This window comes from Protopterus annectens, chromosome 8.part0 (assembly GCF_019279795.1).
Source record: "Protopterus annectens isolate FY-2018-M chromosome 8.part0, PAN1.0, whole genome shotgun sequence".
NCBI classification, from domain to species: Eukaryota; Metazoa; Chordata; order Ceratodontiformes; family Protopteridae; genus Protopterus; species Protopterus annectens.
Window position 1 is genome coordinate 171,584,993 of NC_056741.1, and position 26,106 is coordinate 171,611,098.

At 37.0% G+C, this 26,106-nt stretch overlaps 1 protein-coding gene across 1 annotated transcript in view; it reads left to right on the forward strand.

Annotated features, from left to right (window-relative positions):
• Window positions 1-26,106, forward strand: part of LOC122808690 (alpha-2-macroglobulin-like) — a 1,814,690-nt gene that overhangs the window by 1,764,704 nt on the left and 23,880 nt on the right. Inside the window, exon 35 of the mRNA XM_044079678.1 lies at window positions 4,845-4,889. Within this exon, the coding sequence (XP_043935613.1) occupies window positions 4,845-4,889 (45 nt within the window). The remainder of the gene's footprint in view (window positions 1-4,844; window positions 4,890-26,106) is intronic.

Sequence of the window (26,106 nt, forward strand, 5' to 3'; positions counted from 1 at the left end):
TCTTTCCACAAGTGAACAAAAATGCACACTGCTTATAATTTTTGTCATCAAGCTTAATTGGCCAAATCTACAGGCAGCATTAAGCAGAGAAAAATTATTTCCTTCTGGCATAGCTGAAACTACTACCTTAGTTGTAGACAGTGAATAATATTTCCTCCTCGTAGCGTTATTAACTTCTTGAAATTCTTAGCATATATAAATTTGATCAGTCTTCATAGCAATTAGCACAGTATCTCTGTAGGCTCAATCTATTTCAAAAGGACACCAACAAAGCCCTTTTCTGTCCAACGTCTTTAAGATTCTCAGAGCTACAAGAACTTTCATTGGAATGCACTGTTTGTAATGCTGCACAATCTGAATATGATGAACTCATGGCAAAGATCCAGTCAAATAAATGTTAATATAACCACAGCAAATCATCACATTGCACATTCACATTATGAATTATTTCACCATTCTAGCCTTCTAGTGTGTTAAATAACCCAGTGCAGCACAGACTTCTATGGCAATTATCATGAGATGAATCTTTTTTTTTTTTAACTTTTATATTCAAATTTAAGACTTTCTGATCAGTCTTACATGATGACATGACAATTAAGCAATTTTTACATCAGCAGTTTCAGTTTAACATATTTCATATTCAATGCAATGAGCATTTGCACAGATATTACATTACACTCTGTGCCAATGTCTAGTTTAAAACAACACTTAGTTATTAATTATGCACTTTTCTGCCCATATTTCCAAATGATCCTCTTGCTGAAAAGTTTCTGTGCCACTTTTTAGAACACTATTAAATGAAAGCATATACTAAATATTTGTTTTGTCTGCAAACCAGACACCTATGTCATTGTTCCACAATATGCATTCTGTTTAACTGTAAATGTTTTTCCTTCATTTTGTACACTTTATCAAAATCATTTCCTTTTCAAAGATTTTCTATAGTTGAGTAATTGATGGATAATTATTTTCATCGTTATTTTAGTCACACTTCATTGACAACTTAACAGACACATTTTTTGTGCTTCCCATGGCTCTTATGATTCTTTCTACCATAGTTTTTCTAAGTTTCTACCTTTCTAACTCAAGGGTAAATTTACACAATTCTAATGCTTCTCTGAATATTTTAGCCATGACAAAGTAATTTTATTAATTTGCCCACATCAGCTGCTAATATTCATTAACTCATTCTTAAATCTGCTTTTCCCAGGAATTTGACTTTTTCCTAATTACCTCTGATACCATTCATGATTATGTCTTGTACAAATGAGCCATGCAATTCATGAAATTCACAATCTTTGGTCTGATTATTTAATTTTGTAAGATAAGCATCAGTAAATTCTCTGGTACCTTGTATCTGTATGAATAACAAATGGTATCCACATAGCAGATATGTTTTAGTTCACAATAACTCTAAAACATCTATCTCATCACTGCCACATTACCTCCATTTCTCTTGAAATTCAAATATAAACTTTCATACCTTCTTCCCCATGACATCTAAAAAATATCAAATTAAGTTTATTTTAGGTACTTTTGGCAAAGTACCATTATGTATTATAAGGAAAACAATAAAATGACATAACCTGCACAGCCATAGGGGCCTTAACATAGCACCAATCATAAGTATAATAAACTGATACAACAGTGTTATCCACAAGACACAAAAACACGTAAATGTAAAATAATTCCACTTCATCACATGCCAGATTGAATGTATAAATCTTTAAGACACGCCTAATGCTAGTAACTGAGGAACATTGATGTAGCCACAGAGACAGTGAGTTCCAGAGGTACGTAGTTGTACCTTTTCATGCTTCTTATATACACTCTTCATAGTCAGAAATAAACTGAATTCTTGCTTCTACAGTTTTTAGGTCTCATAAAAATTAACCTTCAAAACTGTATTCCTTTAGGGTATTGCTACACCTTTATCAGTAAAGAATGTGAAACAACTTATGGGTGACTATTACTGACACCATATATCATTTAATATTAAAAAATATGAACAATGAGAGGAGTCATGAATTTGAATGCTGCCTGATCCCACAATCTTACTTTCATGTCTTACAGTCCTGCATTGAAAACTAAAGCACATATTACATATACTAGACTCTGAATTAAGTCTAAAGATACCAATAATTTTCAATGTTCAATATTTACTTATTGGCAGCAGACCTCTAAGGAAATCAATACTGGCCACTCACCATAATGACTCAATCCAAAAAAACTTTTCTACAAACTATAAATCAATTTTATTTTTAAACATATTAATATTATCTACCTATCTAATTCCTACTGGCAGATAATTTCATCTTCTTCCAGCTCTAGTCTGAAAACATATTACCTGCTGATCAAGATGTCTTAATGTCCAAACTCATTTGATTATTTCTTGCACACATATCATGTTGCAAAAAATAATTCCCAATACTCATCCTACCTCTGAATTTTTCAGGCATCTATAAATCCAGATTATGTCTTACCTTAACCATCTATAGTAAATTAAAAAATAGCTTTCTAAGTCTGGTTTTATAAAATAGATTTCCAATCCTCAAATCCTTTTCTTGTAAAAATCCTGGTACTTTTTCCAATCTAAAATGAATACATGAAAACAAGAACCATATTCCATTAATGGTCTAATAATTGTCTTATAGAATGGAATCATAACCACTTCCTCTCTTATAGAAAAAAGGTTCTTAAAAATGTTCTTATTGTATAAAAGGTGTTTGGCAAGACTTTATTTATCTACTGTTCAAAACTAAATTTATTATCAGTAATGATACCCATATCTTCATATTCATAACCTTCCTCAATTATTTTTATGCTGTACAGGTAGCCTATATTATGTCTGCCCATATGTAGAACCTTGCACTTGGACTCATTAAAGTGCATTCAACTAGTATGTCCACATTCAACTAAGGTATATAAATAATGTTGAATCTCATACTCATCTCTAATTCATGCAATAACTCCAGCTGTCTTGGCATCACCAACAAATGCACCTACTCGACCTTTGTCCAAGACTAGAAATGATGATATAAAAATATGAAATAAAAAAGGTCCAAAACTGAACCTTAAGGAACACCCCTAAACAGTTTAATTTCCTTCAACCTATATCCAAATTACTCTCACTATCATACCAATTATCCAGTTGCCTATCCATTTTATAATATAGCTATTAAACTTCCATTTCTTTAGGGCTTTAATAATTTGCTGACAAGGAGCTGAATCAAAAGCCATTTATAAGCCTAAATAAATCACATCAACTGGTAAGTCAATATCCAATGAGTCCACTACATCATTATAAAAAAAACTTGTGAAATTTGTAGCAGCAGACCTACAAATTGTAAACTGATGTTGGTGAATATCATAATATGATTGCAGCAGTGCCTTACATTACATATACAATTCTCTCAAATCACTTACTAATAGTTAAATTTATTGGACTAAATTTTTCAGTTCTGAAAGAACTCCCTCCCTTTTTAACTGAAATAATACAAGCAGTCTTCCATTGTTTGGGAACTACTCCATGAATAAGAGATTATTGAAATAAACTACAAATCCCTTGATACTTTCTTAGATTGAAGCTTGGAATAAACCATTAGTTTTATCTGGTCCACAGGCTGTGTCTATTTTAATCTTGCCCAGTGCCTTTTCCACCATCTCCAAAGATATATTAGGACATTAATAATCACCAACAGCATTTATTAAAGTGGTGATATCATAATAGCTGCTCCCACCAACCTCTTCCCTAAAATATTTTGCAAAGCAATCAACCAATACATATGGATCAGTTTCCAGTTTATCTTCATTAATCAAATAACTGTTAGACTTCTCAACTTTATCACATTTTGGACCACATTTATAAAATATATTTTATTATCTTCCCCATTCATATGTTATTCATATGTATATTCATTCATTCATTCATTCATTCACTAAACACCGTCATTCCGCATAATCTTCTGAGACTTTGTCAGAGGTTTAGTTGACAATGCCTGCATCTTGCCAAAACAGGAATTTTTCATTTTCTGAGTAGTCAACAGTTATTACAAACTAAATAAGTAGCTTTAACATTCCTTTAATGTCATTGATGTAAAAGTTTAATTAGTGAATGTAATGTGGTGTGTCATTAGTTTATATGTTAATAAGCACAATTTAGGAATTTTCTTTCTCAAGAATTATTTCAACTACTTCTCTCAGTACTGGAGTTTTTTTCTCAGGTCCTCTGCATGAATGGTCTCTGCTTGTCAAGGCTTATCTAGTCATCAGTCTCAACCTATTATATAATATATAAACAATCAAGGCTAAAATGGCCTGCTTTTAGAAATAAACACTTTGTGGAACTGATATTCAGTGAAGGCAGTTGAATGTACAGTACCTAATTCAACTATCCTTTTATCAGTGAACAGTGTTTATTCTTTAAAATAAAATGATTGGTTCTAGTTTCAGAAACAAGAATAGAGAATTGCTTCTTGGGAGTAATATAGTTTCTGTGTGCTTTTTAATGTATTACCATCCTGCTATTAAAATGTGGTTTGACAATGCAGTACCGTTATAAAAAAAAGGCAAGTATACATTTACTGAATAAAACACACTATATGTTTTTAAAGGAGAAGTGAAATCTATGCAGTTTCAATTTTTACAAGAAATGCTGTGGAATTCTGTCAGTCACATTTGAGCTTAAATTATCTATCTCTGTTCTTTGCTGCCCCTTTAGGTATGGTACTTTATTTTCTTTAATATACCTGTTACAAAATGTTCATGGTTATTTTACTACTATCTTCATGTCTTCACTGGTCTGCCACTTTCATTTATAAACTGTGTTTTTCCTAATTTTTCAGATGAACATGCTATCACAGAATATAATGTTCCAAGCAGCCTAGCAGGTAAGCTATACTCTCTTCATAGAATCATATTTTTCTTCCTTGTTAAATATAAAGTTACTTGATTGGGGAAATTGAAGCTGTAGTATTTAATTTATTTAGATGACTTTCTGTAAGAGTGAACATGTTTTAACCAACCTCCTAGCAATCTGTAACTCAATTAAAGTTTTCTATAGTTTTACTACAGCTTACAACTTTTCTGAAAAGTTATTCTACTATGTTTACCCTCTGAATAGACAGCAATATATAATCATGACTTTGATTCAGTCCCATGTTACATGGTTTTCTGAAATATAAATCTGACCCTTTGCACAAGACATTAAAAGGCCAGTGCAATAAGTGTTTACTATTTGACTAATAATGAATGCAAATATTGTACTTCCAAGAATGCTGCACATAATGGACCTCATAAATAAAGACATAGGGGACTTACAGACATTGGATCCAACCCAGTTTGGCTTTGTCAAGGGCAGATCATGCCTCTTGAACTTGGTTGACTTCTTCGAAACGGTCTCCAAGGCCATTGATGAGGGCAAGGCAGTCCATACAGCTTACCTTGACCTCGCAAAAGCTTTCGACACAATACCCCACTCGGGTATCATTGAAAAACTCACCACCTTAAATGTAAACCCATACGTCACTAGATGGGTTTCAAACTGGCTAAGTGACAGAACCCACAGGGTCAGAGTTGCAGGCGCTATGTCAGATTCCAAGCCGGTCACAAGTGGGGTCCCACAGGGCTCGGTCCTGGGTCCCCTCTTGTTCGGCATCTATTTTTCAGAAGTACAAGCAAACACAAGAGGATTATGGCTGACAAAGTTTGCAGATGACTGCAAACTGGGCGCCATAGTTGAAAACACTTCAGACACAGATATCCTTCAGAAGGGTCTTATAGAAATGGAAAACTGGTGCCAGAGCCATGGCCTAAAGTTAAACGCCAAAAATGCATAGTCATACCCTTCGGGAAAAACAAGGTAACCCCTAGCTACCATATAGGTGGCTACCCGCTGAGCACAGAAGAGGTCATCAGGGATCTGGGGACCCAGGTTGACAGTAGCCTCTCCTTCGACACTCACATTGCTAAGGTAGTTAGGAAGACCTTCTACATTGCCCACCTGATCATGAAGAGATTCACATCCAGATCAAGGGAGGTCATTGTTCCCCTGTACTCATCACTCATCAGACCAATGATTGAGTACAATGCCCCATTCGGAATGTATCTTACCCGACACCTGCAGCAATTGGAAAGACCCCAAAAGTTCCTCACCAAAAGGATAATGGGTCTCAAAAATATGTCTTATGCTGCCCGACTGAAGGAACTCCAGCTCTATTCAGTAGCATACAGTCTGCTCAGAGGTGACCTGTGCCTGACATACAAGGCCATGTCCAACCCGGAATTAATGGACATGCTCCACCTCAAAAAATCTAAATCCACCAGAACTACAAGAGCAAGAGACTTAAACCTCAACACGGTCATAAATAGGACGTGCTGGAGGGACAGATTCATCACCCAGAGACTCCCTATGCTGTGGAACAAGATCCCGGTACATGTGAGGCATAGCACCTCGCTGGCCTTGTTCAAGAGGAATCTTGACAATTGGATGGGAGATCGCAGGTTTACCCCGGGGATCACCTCTGTGTCACTACTGGACAGAGGTATGGCAAAATAATGGGCATAGTATCCTTCAAACATAAGGGGTAGCGATAGTCACAAAACTTTGGGCTAGGCTTATAAATGTCTCTCAAATGTTCCATAATCCTAACTTTAAACATTCTTTTAGTCTGTCCTATGTATTGATAGTAAAGCCTTCAGACAAAGGCAATAAAATTGTTATTATGCACTATATACAATATTTTAAAATGTGTATGAATTTATTGGCAGATGAATTAGTTTATTGTGAGAGTTCTATGGCAGAAGTTACAATAGCTAAAGAAAATTATCTACAATTGATAAACAAAGGCCTAAGATTAGGCTATTGGACTGAAAAAGATGTAGATTATAAGTTAAATATAACAGAATGTAGTCCTGCGCAATTTTATTGTTTGCCAAAACTACACAAGGATATGAATAACCCCCCGGGTAGACCGATTGTTTCGGCAAGAAATTATTTTTTACATAATCTAGGGCTGATTTTACATCAAGTGTTACTAAAGGAAGCTATTAAACTGCCATCATACATAAAAGATTCTTTTGATTTTTTGAATAAAATAAAAAATATTGTTTGGTGTGAAGATATGTATTGGTTAACATTGGATGTCAGCAGTCTCTATACGAATATTAAAAATGAACATGGTATAGAGGCACTATTTAAATCAATGGGAGACTATCCTTTAACACATTATATTATGGAATTAGTTAAGTTCTGTTTGGAAAATAATTTTTTTAATTTTAATAACAGAACCTACCACCAAATACAAGGCACAGCCATGGGTGCAGCATTTGCACCCATGTATGCAAATATTTTTATGGGTCAAATGGAATCTGAGTGTATTTATGCACATTCTTTTGTAAAAAAAAATGTTATACACTATTTTAGATTAATAGATGACTTGATTTTCTTGTGTAAAGGAGGTAAAAATGAAAGTGAAAATTTCATACAAGATATACAAAGGAATAGATTTAATATCAAATTTGATGGAATACAATGTGGAGATAGTGTCTCTTTTTTAGATGTTAATTTAAAGTGACTTATAGGAAAACACATAGTCACTGGAATACATAGAAAATTTGACTGTATAAATCAATTTTTGATGGGCACTAGTTGCCATCCGAACCATGTATTAGAAGCTATACCATACAGTGAATTATTAAGGATCTCCCGAATATGCAATAATGAAGAAGAATTTCGAAAGGAAGTTAATAATACGACGGAAATGTTTATAAATAGAAAATATAATATGCAAGTGGTAAAGAGAAGTAAGGATGAAATATTTCAAAAAAGATATAATAATAGATTTCAGGTAAATAAGAAATGTGATATGATATATAGTAATGATCACAGAGACACAGATAATATTTTTATGGTGGCCACATATAATATTTGTAGTGATGATATAAAAAGATGTATATTATATTTTTGGAGATTTTTACAGAACTTTAAAGAAATAAGTGGGATGACCAATAAAAAGTTAAAGTTTAGTTATCGAAGAGGGAGAAACATAAGAGATATAGTAGTACATACAAAATTTGAATTACCTATACAAGATATAGGTAGAACAATAAATAATATAGGTACTACATCTTGTGGGAAATGCAAAGTTTATGTCCATGTAGATAGTGTTTTTCCTTATATAAATGGAATAAGCTTTAAACCTATAGGTTCTTTTAGCTGTGTCACAGAACAAGTCATTTATATTATAAAGTGTGGATGCAAAAAATTTTACATAGGACAGACTAAAAGAATGTTTAAAGTTAGGATTATGGAACATTTGAGAGACATTAAGAACAATAAGTTAGAGAGCCCTTTGGCTCAACATTTTGTAACATACCATAATTCTGACACTGCTAGTCTTAGGGTGTCTATTTTAGAGCATATTATTAGAAATGAAGCTAGTGAGGACAAAATAAAAAATGAACTTTTAAGGAAAGAATTAATTTTCATTTTAAAATATCAAACATTAATACCCAAAGGGTTAAATACTGACTGCTGCTGGAAGAGTGTGATATAAATACATCATTGTTTTTTTAATTGAATTCTTAATTGTTTAATTGATTTTTAATTGTATAATGAGTTAATATAAATGTGTATAAATACTAGATGGAAATGTATTGTTAGTTACTCCTTGAAGGCTTTGTGAAGCCGAGGCGCTAGAGAATCTACAGAGAATAAATTGGTTTGGTGAACTGGCAGTTGTTTTTTCTGAAAATCTTCAAATTTTGGTGTTTGTTCGAGCTGAACAGCTGGTGTTGCGAGTGATATATAGGCTTATAAATGCCGTAGGGCAGATAGCCTAGTATGAACCTATGAAAATATGAACTAATCAACAGCTTCATTTCAGTTCTCCCAGTGTGCAAAACAAAAATTGAGAGATAGGCACTAGCAATTTTTTCAGCTTTAGTACAATTCAGTTACTGGCTAGTAAGTACACTGCCTGTATGCCAGCAAAGAAGAAATTCAGAGAATCTGAAAGAAAATCTGTTAGAAAAGGTGAAGAGAAAGCAGTTAATGTGACAAATGCTGCAACAGTTCCACAAAATAGTTCAAACTCCAGCTTTGGTACAAGACTAGCTTCCAGTAATTCAGAGGGAAAATAAATCAAATGTATTCAGAGCTGATCAAAATAAATGAAACACTGAATATAATTTCATATAACAAAAGGCTGAAAAAATGGAAGAAGCTTTAAACAGCTATTCAGATAAACTGATAAAACTGCAAAAATCTGAGGTAAAAATGAAGAAAAGGCTAGCTGAGTATGAAACTTCTCAAGCAGAGCTGTTTCAAAAAATTGTATAGTTACAGGATAGAACACAAAGAGAAAATCTGAGATTTTCTGCTATACCAAAGAAACTGGATGAAACAGACTATATAGACTTTGTGAAAGAACAAATAAGCAAATGGACTGGTATTCACAGCAGGATTTATTAAATGAAAGGTCACATCGAGCATATGCTTCAAACCTGGCCATGCAAAAGCAGCCAAGACCTGTATTAGTAAAGATGAAATCATGCCAGCAGAAAGAGCTTCTTCTGACAAATCTGTGACAGAAAGGCAAAGTATTAAAAACTGGAGATAAAATGTTTGTGAAAATGATTATTCACTGTAGACTAGGCAGAAGAGAAGCAAATGTATCCCAATCAGAGAATGTCAAGGGATAAGTGTAAGATTTAAGTTGCTGTATCCAGCTGTGTTCAGAATATTTTTCCTGGAGGATCAAAGTCATTTTTTATGCAGAACAGGCTAAGGAGAAAATACAAAAGTTTTTCCAACAAAAGCTAGCCCATCAAACAGAAGGGGGGTTGACTTTTCATTCTTCTGACAATAAAGCTCATAGGGAGACTTTGCCAGCGAAACCTGTTACATTGTTCCAAAGAAACATGTTTGAGACAGAAAAAAAGCAGAGGAGGGGATTAGAAGAAGTGAGATTAGCTAGTACTTTAGAATCTGGTGTTGAGAGATGGAGATGAACAGGAAGAAGACCAGCAACACTGAAACTAGTGAATAAGTGTGAGATTAAAAAGTATCAATCATATTTGTAAAATATGGCTTTACAAGAAAAAGTGGCTGAGAAAGACTGGACTTTTGTTGTTTTTGTTAAACTTGTGGGTAGACTGAAAAGCATATACTCCCAATTATTAATTAATGTTTAGAAAAACATTTAAAAGAAAACAAGAGTAACTATAAGTAAAACAATGATTTGTTCTTAATGGTATTTGTATAAAACAATTCATGGTATAAATTGCTTATTATATAGTAAAGCAGATTTGCGTAGTATGTAGTCAGAGGTATCTAAAATGAGGTGGTGAGGGTGAGTCTTTTCAGTGATTACTGTATATGATTAAGATACCAGAGTAAACAAGTACTATTTTTGTTTAATAAACATAGGCATTACAGTATAAAAAGTGAAGAAAGGCAGGAGAAAAACATGCTTAAGTGAATATGCACCACAATTGTAAGGGCCTGTGCTAAGTTTATAGGAGCTGCTCTAGATTGACATGCCCACTCTCATCTCAGGAGTGAATCCAAATGAGAATCCAAGGCATCCTTTGAAATCTACAAAAATATAACTATTTTTATTCACTGTACGACACTTTTAAACTATGTATTATTGAGTCGCTGTCTACTTTTAAGTGTTTTTGCCATTTTAAACTGTTCTGCTGTTTCACTGTTTCAACTGTTTGCTGTTTGAGACTGTTTTTCCTGCACTTTGTATTTTCTAGTACTTGTATATTTTATAGCATAGGCTAGATTCAGATTTGATGAATCTAGACTATTTGGTATTACTTGAGCACTAAAACCAGCCAGCTTACATTAAGAGGGTCCCCTGCACCCTTGTGGCAGAAGAGTGTAGCCAAGGACCCATCTGAGTTGGGGATTGTTGGAATAAGGCTCAGTACTGAGCATTTCCACTGGCCAGCTTGTTTGAAAATTGCTTAACTAAGATGTGCATTGCGCAACAGGAGTTAGTACTACCTATTAAACATGCAAAGACTTAAAAAGTCGAATTTTCCCTAGATAGCCACTTGTGAACCATCCCAGAAGTCCCTGTTTCTCTGTGCACTACACAGCTGCACACTGCTGCCCAGACAGCAACTTAGATGCACATTTTTAGGGCATTGACACAGGCACCTACTCCCAAATTTCCATAGTTTGGTTGGTTCTATTAGTCCCTCAGCAGAACCAGTTCCATTCAGCTCTCTCCCCACTACTTACTATAGAACAAATATGACATAATGGACAGACAGTTTCCCACCACTTCTCCAGCCAGCCTGATGGACATGGGCATGCTGATGCAATGTATAAACTGCCTCATATATACTGACAACCCTTTACTCCTAAAACATACTAATACAATATGTGACAGATGTATTTATACTATAAATCTGGAATCAATACTCTCTCTCTCTCTCTCTGGCAAAACAGCAAATCAGATACCAAATGGGTTGTCAGTACACACACACTTCACATCTTCCACAAACCAACAACAAAATACATAAACCCACATACGTGGATGTACTCACTAGAAGTATACCAAATGAACAGAGATCTCCCAAACACAAAACATCCATACACAATGCAGTCCCAACAGTATCCACTACACATATATACACACACATCAGTGTCTCACCCAACAAACACCTAAGGCAAATTACCTCAAAATGAAATTTCTTAGTCATAGGTGACTCCATAGTGAGACACACAGATGTCCCACTCTCCAGGTTGAACAAGGAGAAGGTCACGGTCAGCTGCCTGTCGGGTGCCAGGATCTACCAAATCATGCATGCACTCATGTCTCTCAACAACACGTACTCTGTCATAATCCACGTTGCAGTGAATGAATTGAGATGTACCTCACTGGACTATATGAAGAGACACATGATTGAGCTTGCTGAATGTGTCCCAGGCAGGTATGTCCCTAGCCCTAACCAGCATTCTACTTTCACCCAAGATGATGACTCACTACAAATAAAAAATGATTGACTTTAACAATTGCCTTAGCTTCTGGTATCAATCTAGGAGGATCCAGTATATGTCAGCCTGGAATGACATGGTCACAAGACCACCGGCTTTGCCATGGATGGTCTTCACCTGTCACCTCTTGACTTTCCGTTACTGGCTAAGGTACTTACCCCCCCCCCCATAGTGCCTATTTTAGGCAATGTCATAAGAACAAAATTTCCAATGTAAAAACATCTTCTAGAGACAAACTCAAGGTTATGCTGCTTAATGCTAAGTCTAAATCAGAAATTGAACTCACTGGAAGCACTCTTTACTTTGGAAGACACAGATGTCTGTGCAGTATCAGAAACATAGTTCAAGAGGGGTGAGAGTGTCCCGGCCATAAAAGGCTACAATGTCTGCAAAATGGACATAAAAGAACCAAAGGGGGAGGTGTATCCATCTTCATCAAAGACAAATACACCTCAAGACTGGTTAAAATATGACTCCTTGACTCCCTAGAGCTACACCAGGTCCAGCTAATAGTAGGAAAGACCCCCTCCACATCACTTTTGGCTATAGGTCCCCCACCATGAACCATGTAAACCACACTGCCTACATGGACCTACTTGAGTCATTCACATTACAACCAAATACCTTAGTCATGGATGACTTTAAATATTCCTCTACTAACTGGGCAACATATACAAGCACTAAGATGCCCACCTGAAGTTCCTAGACTTTGTTTACACAAATGCTCTGGAATTGATAGTCAGCACCCTCACAAGGGGCTCAAATATCCTTAACCTAGTGCTCACCAACATGGGAGATAACTGCACCACCCCAAGTGTGGGACCTTCCCTGGTAAGGTCATTCCACAAATCTATTTCATTTGAAGTAATGATCACAACTTAAAAAATTTCTGCAAAGCAAACTTTAGCCTCCTGTGCAATAGCATAAATAGATTTAACCCCCCCCCCCCCTGCTTATCACCGACAGCAGTGTCTGCCATACTGAGGCTGAGGAGTACATTAATGCCTTGTATAAACACATTTACAAGTGCAGAGACTAAGCCATGCCTGAAGAGATTAAATCAGGATCCTTACGAAAACACAAACCAACTTGGTGGAAATCCAGCATAAATAGGTTATACAACAAGAGAAAGAAACTGCTGACTAAGAACAAGAAGGAAAGGTCTCAACAGAGGAAAGACACCTTCCATAGCTTAAATAAGCAAATTAGACATTATGTTCTCCAAAGCTAACTATTAAACCAAATTACCATCCCTGCTAAGGATAATTACAAGGCATTCTATAACTACATCTGAAATCTTAAAGGGAAGGCTCAGTTTTGCACTAAACTAGTAGTGTATGGTAACACTCATACAGATACAGAACCTGCGAAAATTGCCAACCTGATAGCAGACAGGTTCAATCAAAACTTCACTCCACTGTTCCCACCAGTCATACCCCAAAATATACCCATCACCAGTCCTCTGCCTAGCATTTCCAGTGAGCAGGTCATAACCACCCTTTCCAAGGCCAAAGACACGGCCTCTGTGGGACTGGAAAACATCCCAGGCTGCTTACTTAATGGTCTAAAATAGGAGCTGGAAGAACCATTCGGTACTCTCTTCAACCACAATTTAAGTACTGACTTTATCCCACCCAAATGGAAAACTGCAACTGTGATCCCTTTACACAAAGGGGGTCACTCAACTGACCCTGGGAATTATAGACTCATAAGCCTAACTAGCTTTATCTGTAAGGCAATAGAAAGAATCATCACGGGCCTAATCAACAAGGATATAAGAGACCTTCAAACTCTTGACCCAACCCAATTTCATTTTGTTAAAGGCAGATCATGCTTGTTAAACCTGGTGGACTTCTTTGAAAATATCACCAAAGCCTTGGATGAAGGCAAAACAGTGCATACTGCCTATCTTGACTTAGCCAAGGCCTTTGACACTATCCTCAACTCAGGCATCATTGATAAACTCACCCAGCTGGGGATAAACCCATATGTCATTAGATGGATAGCCAGTTGGCTCATCAACAGAACATACAGTCAAAGTAGGGGATTCCAATTCTGCCAGCAGACCTGTTACTAGTGGTATTCCATAAGAATCTGTGCTGGGTCCACTTCTTTTTGGAATCTATTCCTCAGCAGTTTAGGCAAAAATGGATGGCCTGTGGCTTACCAAGTTCACTGATGACTGTGAACTGGGTGCAATCATTGAAAGCCAAAACAATGTCACTGTACTACAAAAAGGGCTTATACAGACAAATGATTGGTGCCAAAGCCATGGACTCAAACTTAACACAAAAAATGCATTATTATCTCCTTCAGTAAAGGTGAAGTCCCAGCAAATTACAACATTAACAGGACCTCTCCAAAGTTCAAACCCAGTAGTGAGAGACTTAGAAATGCAGGCTGACAGCAGCTTTAACTTCTATCATGATATGTCCACAGTGGAGAGGAAGGTCTTCTATGTTGCCCATCTCATAAGTAAAGGAACAGCATCCAAAACAAAGGAGGTTATAACTCCTCTGTATTCATCCCTCATCAGACCAATAATAGAGTACAATGCGGCCTTCTGTATGTACCCCACCAGACACCTGCAGCAGCTGGAGAGACCTCAGAGGTTTCTAATAAAAAAAAATTCAGTTTCTAATCAAGAAAATTCAATGCCTTCATCACATGATGTCAACAGACAGACTGAAGGCACCATCACTATATACTGTGTCATGTAAACTGCTTAGAGGCCACTTGTAACTGGCCTACAGAGCAGTCTCAGACCCTGCCTTAATGGAAATGCTGCACATCCACAAATCTAATGGGACAAGACTCACTTGCTCTAGAGACCCTAATCTAGCCTGCAACATAAACAGGACTTGCTGGAGAGACGGATATGTTTCCCAGAGGCTGCTACTCCTCTGGAACAAACTCCCAATTCAAGTTAAACAAAGTTCCTCAATGACCCTGTTTAAGCGTAACTTGGACTATTGGATAGGAAATCGTAAATTCACTCCAGGCGTTTCACCTATGTCCCACTTGGATAGAAGCAGTTGGTACTGATCATAAATTTGCATGCTAATAAAGGCTATTTCGTAGGTTCATAGGTTCATATGTAGGTACTAGGCTATTGGCCCTAGGGCCTATATAAGCCTATCCAAAAAGGTACCCTGGCTTTTGCCACCCAAGAAAATTATTTTTCTGTGCCCCTGTCGAGCAGAGCCACAGAGGTGATCCCGGGGTGAATTTCCTAATTCCCATCCAAACATCAAGATTTATCTTGAAGAGTGCTAATGAGGAGCTTTGTTTGATATAGCTAGGTAGTTTGTTCCAGAGTATGGGAAGTCTCTGGGACAGGAATCTATCCCTCCAGCATTATTGTTTAGTGTGGTGACAAGGTTTAGGTCCCTAGAGTGTCTAGCTCGGAGGGATTGGAATTTCTTTAAGTGGAGCATGTCCAACAGCTCTGGGTTTCACATAGCTTTGTATGTTAGGCAGAGATTGCCTCTGAGTAGGTGATATGCGACGGATTATAGCTGGAGTTTTTTTGAGACAGTCTGCATAGGGCATCTGTATGAGGCCAGTAATCCTTTTTGTGAGGTATTTCTGTGGCCTTTCCAGTTGTTGTAGATGTCCTGTGAGGTACATACCAAAAGGGGCATTGTACTCTATAATGGGTCTAATGAGTGATGAGTAGAGGGGAACAATGACCTCTTTTTTCCTGGATGAGAAACCTTTTGTGATGAGGTGTGCCACGTAGAAGGATTTCCTGACTACTGTGGCGATGTGATTATCAAAGGTGACACTACTATCCACCTGTGTCCCAAGGTCTCTTCTCACACTTTCAGTGTTGAGTAGACTGCCACCTATGTGGTAGCTCATGGGTACAGAGTTTTTACCAAGGGGGTGACAATGCACTTTTTGGCATTGAGCTCGAGGCTATGGGTTTGACACCAGGCATCTATCTCTGTGAGGCCCTTTTGAAAGATGTCCACATCATTAGGAGTTTTGATTATGGCTCCTAGTTTTCAGTCATCTGCGAACTATGTTGGCCAAAGACCTTCTGTGTTAGCTTGTACTTCAGAAAAGTAGATACCAAGCAGGAGAGGACCCAGGACTGAACCCTGTGGTACTCCACTTGTCACTGGTCTGAAGTCGGATTTGGAGTCTGCTACTTTCACAGTGTGTGTTCTGCCAGTGAGCCAGTTGGCAACTCATCTTGTGACAGGGATTTATACCTAGTTTAGTGAGTTTATCTATAATTCCAGAGTGGGGGATGGTGTCAAAAACCTTGGCAAGATCTAGATAGGCTGTGTGAACCACCTTACCCTCGTCTACGGCTTTAGTGATGGCTTTGAAAGAAGTCTATCAGGTTTAGGAGACATGATCTGCCTTTTACAAACCCGAACTGGGTGGGGTCCAGTGTTTGGAGATTACCAATGTCTTTGTTTATAAGTTCCATGATGATACGTTCCATGGCTTTGCAGACAAGGCTCATTAGGCTAATACGGCAGTAGTCAATGGGGTCCGTGGTGGCTCCCCCTTTGTGGAGTGGGATAACCATCGCTGTGTGCCATTCAGTGGGCACAAAACCTGAGGTGAGGCTATGATTGAACATGGTGCTTAGGTGGGGTGCCAGTTCATTCTGTAGTTCATGTAGAATGCAGGTCCCATGGATGCTGTGTTCTTGGCGTTAGAGAGTGTGGTTTTTACTTGTGCAGCCATGCTTATAGGAGCTTTGCATTCTTCCGATATAGAGGTGGGCCCTTTAGGGGGTGAGAGGGGGTAAAGTTAGCAGTGAACCTATCTGCCACAATGTTGGCAATATCAGTTGGTTTTGTATATTTAGTGCCATTGTGCTGTAACTCAGAGCAGATCTGAGTGTTAACACTGAGAGTCCTGACATAGCTATAGAATGCTTTGTGGTTGTCTTTAGAATCAGAGGCGATTTTGTTTTTGTAACTAGCTTTGGAGGATTTAATGAGGGATCTCAGCTTCTTACTGAGGCTAACCAGGGAGTTCCTCCAATCATGGGATTTTACTCTTTTTTGCAACAGTTTCTTTCTTCTGTTGTAGAGTTTGTTTATGGCAGGGGACCAGCACATTGGATTCCTTTTTTTGGAGGATAGCATCTTGGTTCTGTTAGGGATAGCATGATCCATGCACTTGTGTAAGTGCTTATAAAGTGCATTTGTGTAGGATTCAGCAGTTGTGCCTCTATTGCCCGCCTGCATGGGTGTTGTGAAATTTGCCACTTCTGTCTTAAGAAGAGTGAAGTTGGCTTTGGAGAAATTTTTTACAGTGGTTTCCCTAACTGGGGGGGGGGGGGGCAGATGTAGATATCTAGGGTGATTAGCTTGTGGTTGGATCTGACCAATGAGGAATTGACCTCTGGTATGGAACACCGGTCGTCCATGTTAGTAATGACCAGGTCTAGGATATTGCTACCCCTGGTTGGGGTGTGGATAAATTGATCCAAGGCATTGGAATTTATGAATTCCAGAAAACATTGAGCAAAAGAGTTGGTACTTGAGTAGTTTTCCCAGTTAATGATGGGGTAGTTGAAATCACCCATTATTAGGGTGTTGGGTTGTACCCTAATATTTTTCAGTGTATCAAGAAATGAGGAGTGGGAATCCTGGGGCATGGTGGGGGATCTGTAGCAAGTTACGATTTGGATTGCGGTCTTGCCCAGAGTTAGTTGCCCTTGGATAATCTCGGATGCATCATGCTGAGCAACTAGCCTGGAGGTGTGGATATCCTTAATGAATATGGACACGCCTCTGCCTTTAGTATTTCAGTCCAGGTTAGGTGGCCGAAAGGTGTGGTATGAATTATAGCCTGGTAATGCAGGGTTGCTCTCTGGAGCCTTGAACCAGGTCTCTGTCACTGTGCAGGTGTCGATGTTCTCCATTTTAGGGAGTGCCTCAAGTGAATGCATTTTGAGGTTTAGACTTCTAGCACTGAGTAGCATTACCCACAGATTTTGCTTGCTTGTACCTGTTATGGTGGTGAATTTGTCATTTGAACCTTGCCTAAAAAGGCACTATAGGGGTGGCAAGAGCCTTAGCCAGTATCCAGAATCCCAAGGGCGACAGGTGAAGGCCATCTCTGGCAAAGCATTATGGTCTGTCAATCATGTCATCTTGATCTATTAGGGAAACAATGGTAACACATGGATAGGCTTGTAAAGGTCCTAGGGGCATTAGCCTAGTAACCTCCTCAGATCCTATGATCCTATGCTGTAATCTTGGGCCACTGTGGTGGGAGGTGGGATGTAAAAATGCACTGATTATAATATATGTAGAGTTGAGATGTTTTTTCTTACTTTTGCATAGGTGAATGTCTTGATTAATATAATTGGTTTAATCTAAAAACAAGCTTTTTTTGTCTGTGTAAGCATTTGAAAAACAAGAAAACATGGTGAATGCATTCTCTCTCCTTTAGTAAATAAATGTTCAGTGTCAGCTAAGAAGTCTGCATCTGAGGGCAGTTACACAGTTTGTTCTTATGTTTCCATGCAGACAAGCTGATTACAGGTGCAGTCAATACAGCTTAAGAATTCTGAACATTATTTGCTAAGAGAAATGTAAAATAAAATGGTACACATTTGGGAGCCTTTCTTTTGGAGTACACATCTGGGGCCCATGTTTTCAATTGAGGCAAACAGCCGGTGTTTCTTTTTGGTATTATTTTCTGTCTTACCACCTGTCCTTTTAAGGACAAAGGGGGAACAGTTGTCTGTTATATTTTGTTTTATTTTTTAACTTTCTGGAGGGTTGTTGATGTTATTGGGGCTGTGGATGCTCCCATCCAATTAGACAGGAGCTTGTACTGCTTAAAATCTCTCAACCAGAAAGAGCGTGTTCTCATATCTTTGTGACATGTGATTAAGTAATTCAGTGAGAAGTGAGCATGGGGGTACATAAGTCCTATGCTTTAAACTTGTTACACTTAATTGTACAAGGAATTTAAGTATATACTTTATTTGTTAAACATTCGGCAAAACATGGATTCACTAAATTTGTACATTTTGGAAAACCTTATAAAATCAAATTCTGTCAAAGAATGTGTGCATAGTAAAGTGTATTATAAGCAAGGCAAAGCTAATACTTGTTCAAATTGCTCTAAACTCCTGCAACATTTGAAGGTCATTGATAGCAAGTGCTTTATTAATGATAATAATAGAGATTCTTGTATGTGTCATTTTAGAAAAGCATTTACTATTTTTTCTGAATACTTAATTGCTTGTGAATCAACTTAGGAGTGTTTGGATTGATATAAACAGAATGTTAATCAGAAATCACTTCTGGATAACAGTATGAATGGGAGTTTAAGTAAGTCAGCTTCTCCAACAAAGATAGAAGCTAAGAGAAAAAGAAGGGGACAAGACAGCATAGTTCAAAAAAAGAGTAAAAATACTAGCTGTGACAAGGTAGAGAATTAGGTTGTGGATGTTACTTCTGAACTCCAAATGGATTTAAGTACTACTGATGAGGTAGCTGATACAGAATACAGAGCAAATTCTGTAGATAACCCAAGTTCAGATGAATTACATGTCTCCCTGGATAGTGCTGATTCAGGTTCATTTGTAAAAGAATATAGACCTCTGTGTCTATACCCATTAAGTCACTGTATCTATGAATGTAAGGGAGGTTAATGATACAAAGGCTTTAATTGAGGTTAGTAATAATTGCACTGTAAATTTGATTGAGTAACTTTAGAGAATTCTCCTTCTGTTTTATTGGTACCTGAATCAGATGCATGTAATAAGAATCTTATTATCAGGAGACATATTAAATGGATAAGTCATACGGAACCCCATGATACATTAGGTTATGGTGATGTTAAAGAAAGTGAAAAGACAATAGATCAAGGGGTAACTGAATCACATGAAGTGTTAATTTTGGGGGAATCAATACTGAAACCTGTTATTAAAGAACTATCAAAAATGGATAAGCCCTGTCTTACTGCATCTGCTGTCCTAGGGATGAGATTAGTGGACACTCAAACTTCTACAAAGACTGAGACTAGTGAAACTGGAATATATTCTACATATAACACATATGGGGACTAATGATTTAAAACACACACCCCTTGAAGCATATGATGAACTCAATGCTGAGTAGAATAGAATATCTAGAATTGATTAATGTCAATTATATCCTGACTGAGATTTCCCCATCCTTTTCTTGACAGACTACTTATGCAGTAAGGCTCATGTGTTTAAAAACTGGTTAAGAGAAATTCTATTGATGTCTAATGTACAATTACTAAAATACAGAGAAGAGAGTTTTCATGATTATTGGCTATTTGCTCAAGACAATTTTCAGCCAAGTACCTATGGGGCAAGCTTCATGGCTCGTAAAATTACTGACCAGTTGAATCCTTTTTTTAGTATTAGAACAAAAGAAGACTCAAAAGTTGCACAGGAACAAGTAAATGTCTCTTATGTAATGCTAGAAGCTTAGGAAATAAATTCACTGAATTAAGCTGTCTAATACCTGTAGAGCAATATAAAATCATGGAGATAACAGAAGCTTGGGATTCTACTCTTTTTCACTTAAATAATTTTGTTAAACATGAATGCGTAAGGAAAGGTTCAAGAGGTGGTGGGGTAGTTTTATGGGTTCATGGCTCTATTAGATCATCACTATTTAATAATGTGCCTTTGTATGAGACAATGACTGTCTGAATTCATTCAGGTACAACAAGACAGCTATAGTACTGTCATATTGTATACCAAATAAGGACATTACTTTGCATTGGAGTATTGCATAATTTAAAAGACTGTATGAATTGTAATGGTGATATACTATTACTGGAGATTTAAATTACCCTGGAATATGTTGAAAGTCACTATGTTCTAGCTGTTACTTTGCTAAAGAATTTGTTGATCTTATCTCATACCATAGAATGTCTCAATTTGTAAAGTTCAATACCAAGCAAAAAAAATATCTTGGACCTTACATTGACTAAAGTACCAACTAAAGTTCAGTCCATAAAGATACTCGCCCATTAGGGTCATCAGATCATAACTCTCTCACGTTTGATACTGATAAGTCATTAATTGGAACTACAGATTTAAAAAACATATGAATATGGAAAGTTACATTTAAAAAGTTTTGCTGAGCCTTATGTGAGATGTGATTAGATGACTATAGTTGGTAGATCAGATAGTTGTTATGGATATAGCATTTTGGAGAAGCTGCGTCTAGAGGGAGTTACTACTATAGTAAAACAAAAGAGAAACAATTCCACTTTCCCAGTTTGATGGAACAAAGAAAACTTGAGATTGTACAGGTGGAAAAAGTGGAGCTTAATATGGTTCCCTTCGAACAAGAACAGAAAAAATTTAATGTATCATGTAAGAACTTGAAAAGGGGAATTACTAACTACAAAATATGGTTTGAGAATGAATTAATTAGTAACACTTTAAATAAAAAGGCTTTTGATAGATATATAAATGAAATTAATAGCAATACGTTTTCATTACTGATGTTGTTAATTAATGGCCAGACTATTAATGAACCTAGTAAAATTGCCAATGAATTTAATTTATTCTTATCAAGCATTTGGTGAGATAGTATAGATAAGGATGATGTCTAGAGCTATTTTGTAACATGTCCAGTGATAACAGGAACGAATATTACCAGAGCACTTGCCAGGTTAAAAGATACTACCTCTAATGGCCCTGATCTGATCCCAAGTTAGTTGATGAATTTTGTAAAAACTATTTTACCTGTCTTAAGTTTAATATTTATTAAACTGTTAGAAATGGGAACTGTACCAGAAGCCTGGAAACTGTCCTGTATAACAACAGTTCATAAAGGATCATAGGAGGTTACTAGGCTAATGGCCATGGGACCCTTACAAGCCTAGCCAAGAGTTTATCCCCAAAAAAGAAACCTCAATTAGCACCTGTCTCCCCTGTTAGTGAGGTACACAGGTGGAACCCCTGGGATAAATCTGCGGTTTCCCATTCACTCAAGATTGTGCCTGAAGAGGGTCAGCAAGGTTCTCTGCTTGATGTGTATGGGGAGTCTATTCCAGAGATAGGGCAGCTTCTGGGAGACAAACCTGTCTCTCCAGCAGGTTTTGTTAATGTCACATATTAGATTTAGGCTTTTTGAGCAGGTAATTCACAAGGAGTTAGACTTATAGATATGGAGCATCTCTAGTAGGGCAGGGTCCAAGATTGCCTTGTAGGTGAGACACAGATCACCTCTGAGCAATCTGTATGATAGCGAGTAGAGTAATAGTGATTTGAGCCTGTCCACATAGGACAGGTGTTGGAGGCCGTGGATTGTGATGTATTTCTGTGGCTTTTCCAGCTGGTGCAGATGTTTGGAGAGGTACTTACCAAATGGGGCATTGTATTCAATTATTGGCCTAATGAGGGCCTTATGAGATGAATCAAGTAAAAGACTTATCTCTGATGGTCGAATGTGAGATTGTTGTCAACCTGTGTATCCAGGTGTCTCACCACAGGTTGTGTATTTACTGGATTGCCATTGATGTGGTAATTGGTAGGGGCTGTGTTTTCGCCAAATGGTATGATAATACATTTTTTGCATTTAACTTAAGGCCATGGCTCTGGCACCAGTCATTTGTTGCAGTGAGACCTTCCTGTAGAATGTTAATATAATATGGGGAGTCAATGGCAGCACCCAACTTACAGTCATCCACAAACTTGGTCAGTTACAGGCCTTTTGTCTCTGCCTGGACTCCTGAAAAGTAGATGCCAAGCAGTAGGGGTCCCAGGACAGATCCCTGGGGAACCAACCATACTAGTGACAGGTCTGCTGCTAGAGGCTATGATTTTGACTTTGCGGGTCCTATCGGTGAGCCAGTTCAAAAGATCTGTTGGGTAATTTTAGACCCTACAGTTTAATTCCTTATTGGGAAAATGTTTTGAGTGATCTCTATTAGATCTTATTGAGAAATCAGAAGGAAACATAAAAATCCTTGATATTAATCAACATGGTTTCATAAAATGGCAATCCACTCTTAGTAACTTGATTAGTTTTTATGAACAGATAACCATGGCCATGGATCTGGGTCTATATCCTGGAGTATTTTTTCTGGATCTTGCAACGGATTTTGACAGTTTCCCTCAGAAGTTTATTGTTAAAAGTTTACAGAAACATAAAGTTAATAAGTTCATCGAAAAGGTGGATTGGTAACTGGTTACATGGAAGACAACAATGTGTAAGAATACAATGTTCTTATTCTGATTACTCACAGGTTAAAGCTGGAGTACCTCAGGGTTCTGTCTTGGGACCAATCTTGTTTAACATGGTGTTTGCTATCTTACCCTAGAATAATAAATGCTGGGTTTGTAAGCAAGCTGATGATTGTAAGATTGGCTTCTCAATTCAAAATTCCTCTGATGTAGATAATTATTTACAGTCGCCAAGTTGCTGGGCACTGAAACAGGTTTAACATTTAGTCTAAAAACGTGTAAGATAATGTATTGTTCAAACAGATGCCCAGGGCTTCCTGTATATTTGGCATCTTCACTGTTAAATGAGATACATAAATATAAAGACTTGGGTATATTTATTACATCTACGTTATCCTTTAACAGACATGCAGATCAAATTTCTATAAAGACAACTAAGTATATGGGGTATCTGTTAAGAAGATTATCTACCAGGGATGAGCATGTATTGACCTTGGTATTTAGAACTTACATAACACCATTTCTGGAGTACAATAACATTGTTGTATTTATACTTGGAGGCAATTGAAAACATTTAACAGAGTCCAAAGGAGATTTACTAAAAGAATAAAGAAATATAGATTTATGGCTAATGGCCTTTGGTGTAAATTGTTAAATTTGTATCACTTCTGTTTCAGGTAAATATACAGAATGTTGTTATTAGCATATTAGATCTTTCATGATCCTATATTACAAATTATGTATAGCATCAAGGTTAATGGATGTAATAAAACATACAAACATAAGAATATGATGTTTGCACTAAAAAGGAAAAAAAATCTCAAAATCAGTGAGCAGTTTATTGCTATTAAAATTACAAGACTAGAACAATCTCCCTATAAGCTTATGTAATCCAAATAGTTTTGGTGGTTTTAAAAGGAACCTGAATATGTGGGCGGTGATAAGGTTTACATGCCATATATTGTGGAATCAGTGTTTTTGCCAGCCGAATGGTCTAAACACTGTATCTGAACATATGAACATACAGGGGCAAGCAATTCACTATGAAATTAAATTTGAAACAATTAGAAGTAAATAAGAGATAGCAGCTTCACTGGCATTCTAAATACTTCAGTGCATTTACTAGAACAGTGTCTACATTAGTTTTATTTAAACATAGCCAGTGCATGTTTTGTTAAGGCTAAATGTTAGTGTTTTCTGAAAGCATACAAGCTGTTTTTCACATCAGGATGAAGAGCAGAGATAAGAAAAGAGCAGACAGCAATTAGTGTAAGTGTGAGCACAGGTTGTAACATGCCCCTTAGCAGGCATAACCTTAATTTTAGGTTAGGTAATGCCCGTGGATGCAGCTGTTGATTTGGGTCAATTGTTTTTATCAGAAGGGTTAAACTCATTTGAAGATGCATATGGTTTTGCGTGTTTGTTTTAAGTTAACAGGTTATGGGGGTGTACTGGGCATGTATTTGTATTGTTTCAGGGTTTTCATTAAAACAAAAAGGCTTTAAAATTACACATTTAAATGGAGATAACAAGAAACAACTGTATAAAACATTAACCTGCCAAACATTAGTGGGTGCATGTAACACAAATGTTGGAAATAGACATTTAAAATGCTGTCATGCATAATAAGTGGGAATAAAAACTTCTTATCATAATGGTACACTATCCATATTATTTTGGAAAATAAATAGTCTCACAGGTATAGACAAAAAAGTAAGAGCACTGAATTATATTAAGAAATACAGAGTGCAAATAATGCTGCAGGAGACATATTTGGAAAAGAGCATGTGAATTTGATAAAGAAAGAATTTCAGGATGGATATTCAGCAAAATATGGACAAAGTGAAATGGCAGTGATGATCTTCTTTGTCGGCTTTTCCTGGTTAGGGGTCGCCACAGTGGAACTCCAGTCCACTAATGATTGGCAGTAGATTTTTTTATGGTGCCGAGTTGCCAGCCCGACGGCCAACCTTCAGCGAAGGCACGCCCATTCACGCATATCTTTCATTGGCCACTTGACCGTGGGGAGGACATGCAGACTCCACACAGAAGGCACTCCAGCCATGAATCAAACAGGAGAACCTCTTGCTGTGAGGCAACAATGCTACCGCTGTACCACCATGGCTAATTGCCACACTAGCTCCAATATTGATAGAAAAGGGAAAAAAAGATAATAATGGAAGATTTCTGACAGGGGCTACTAGCAAGGGAGTAGGATTATGTTGGCATGTATTCATATTCTACCTAAAACTGCTATTATGGAGCTTAAGTAAATTTTGGAAAAAATAATCAGCTTTCAACAAGGAATATTACTTATAGATGGAGAATGGAATTTGATTTGCAACAGTGAGGATATACCTGGTGAACCTAGAAGGGAAAATATAACAAAAAAAAGGCAGATTTCCAAAGAAATGTATGAAAATATTTGACATGATAGACATGAATGAATTCAGTAGTAGGAACTCAGGGAGAACTCACATATTATTCCCCAAGGTACACTAATTGGCCTAGACTAGACAGAAATTATAATTTACAGGAACGTATGCATTTATTTGAAAACTTCAACACACATCCAATAACTATTTCAATCATGAGCCAATAACAACTAAGATAAAAATGCAGTGTAATGAAGTAGTGATAAGACACTAATGCTTCCTGACCTACCTGTTAAAAAGGGAGGGATTTAAGAAATGGGTAGTAGAAATCATTTGAGAGTTATTAGGGAAGATAGAAATTTCTTCATAAATTATAGCTAATGACTGGGTTAAAATTAAATTGGAGTTTAAAAATAGGGTTGAAATAAAAAAAAAAAGAAATATGGTTAAGAAGTAACAAGAATTGTTTAGAGGGGATGAGGAAAGTTAAAGTATTGTAGAATAAGGGGAATCTCACAGAACAAGAAGCACAAATGCAGTGTGCTAAT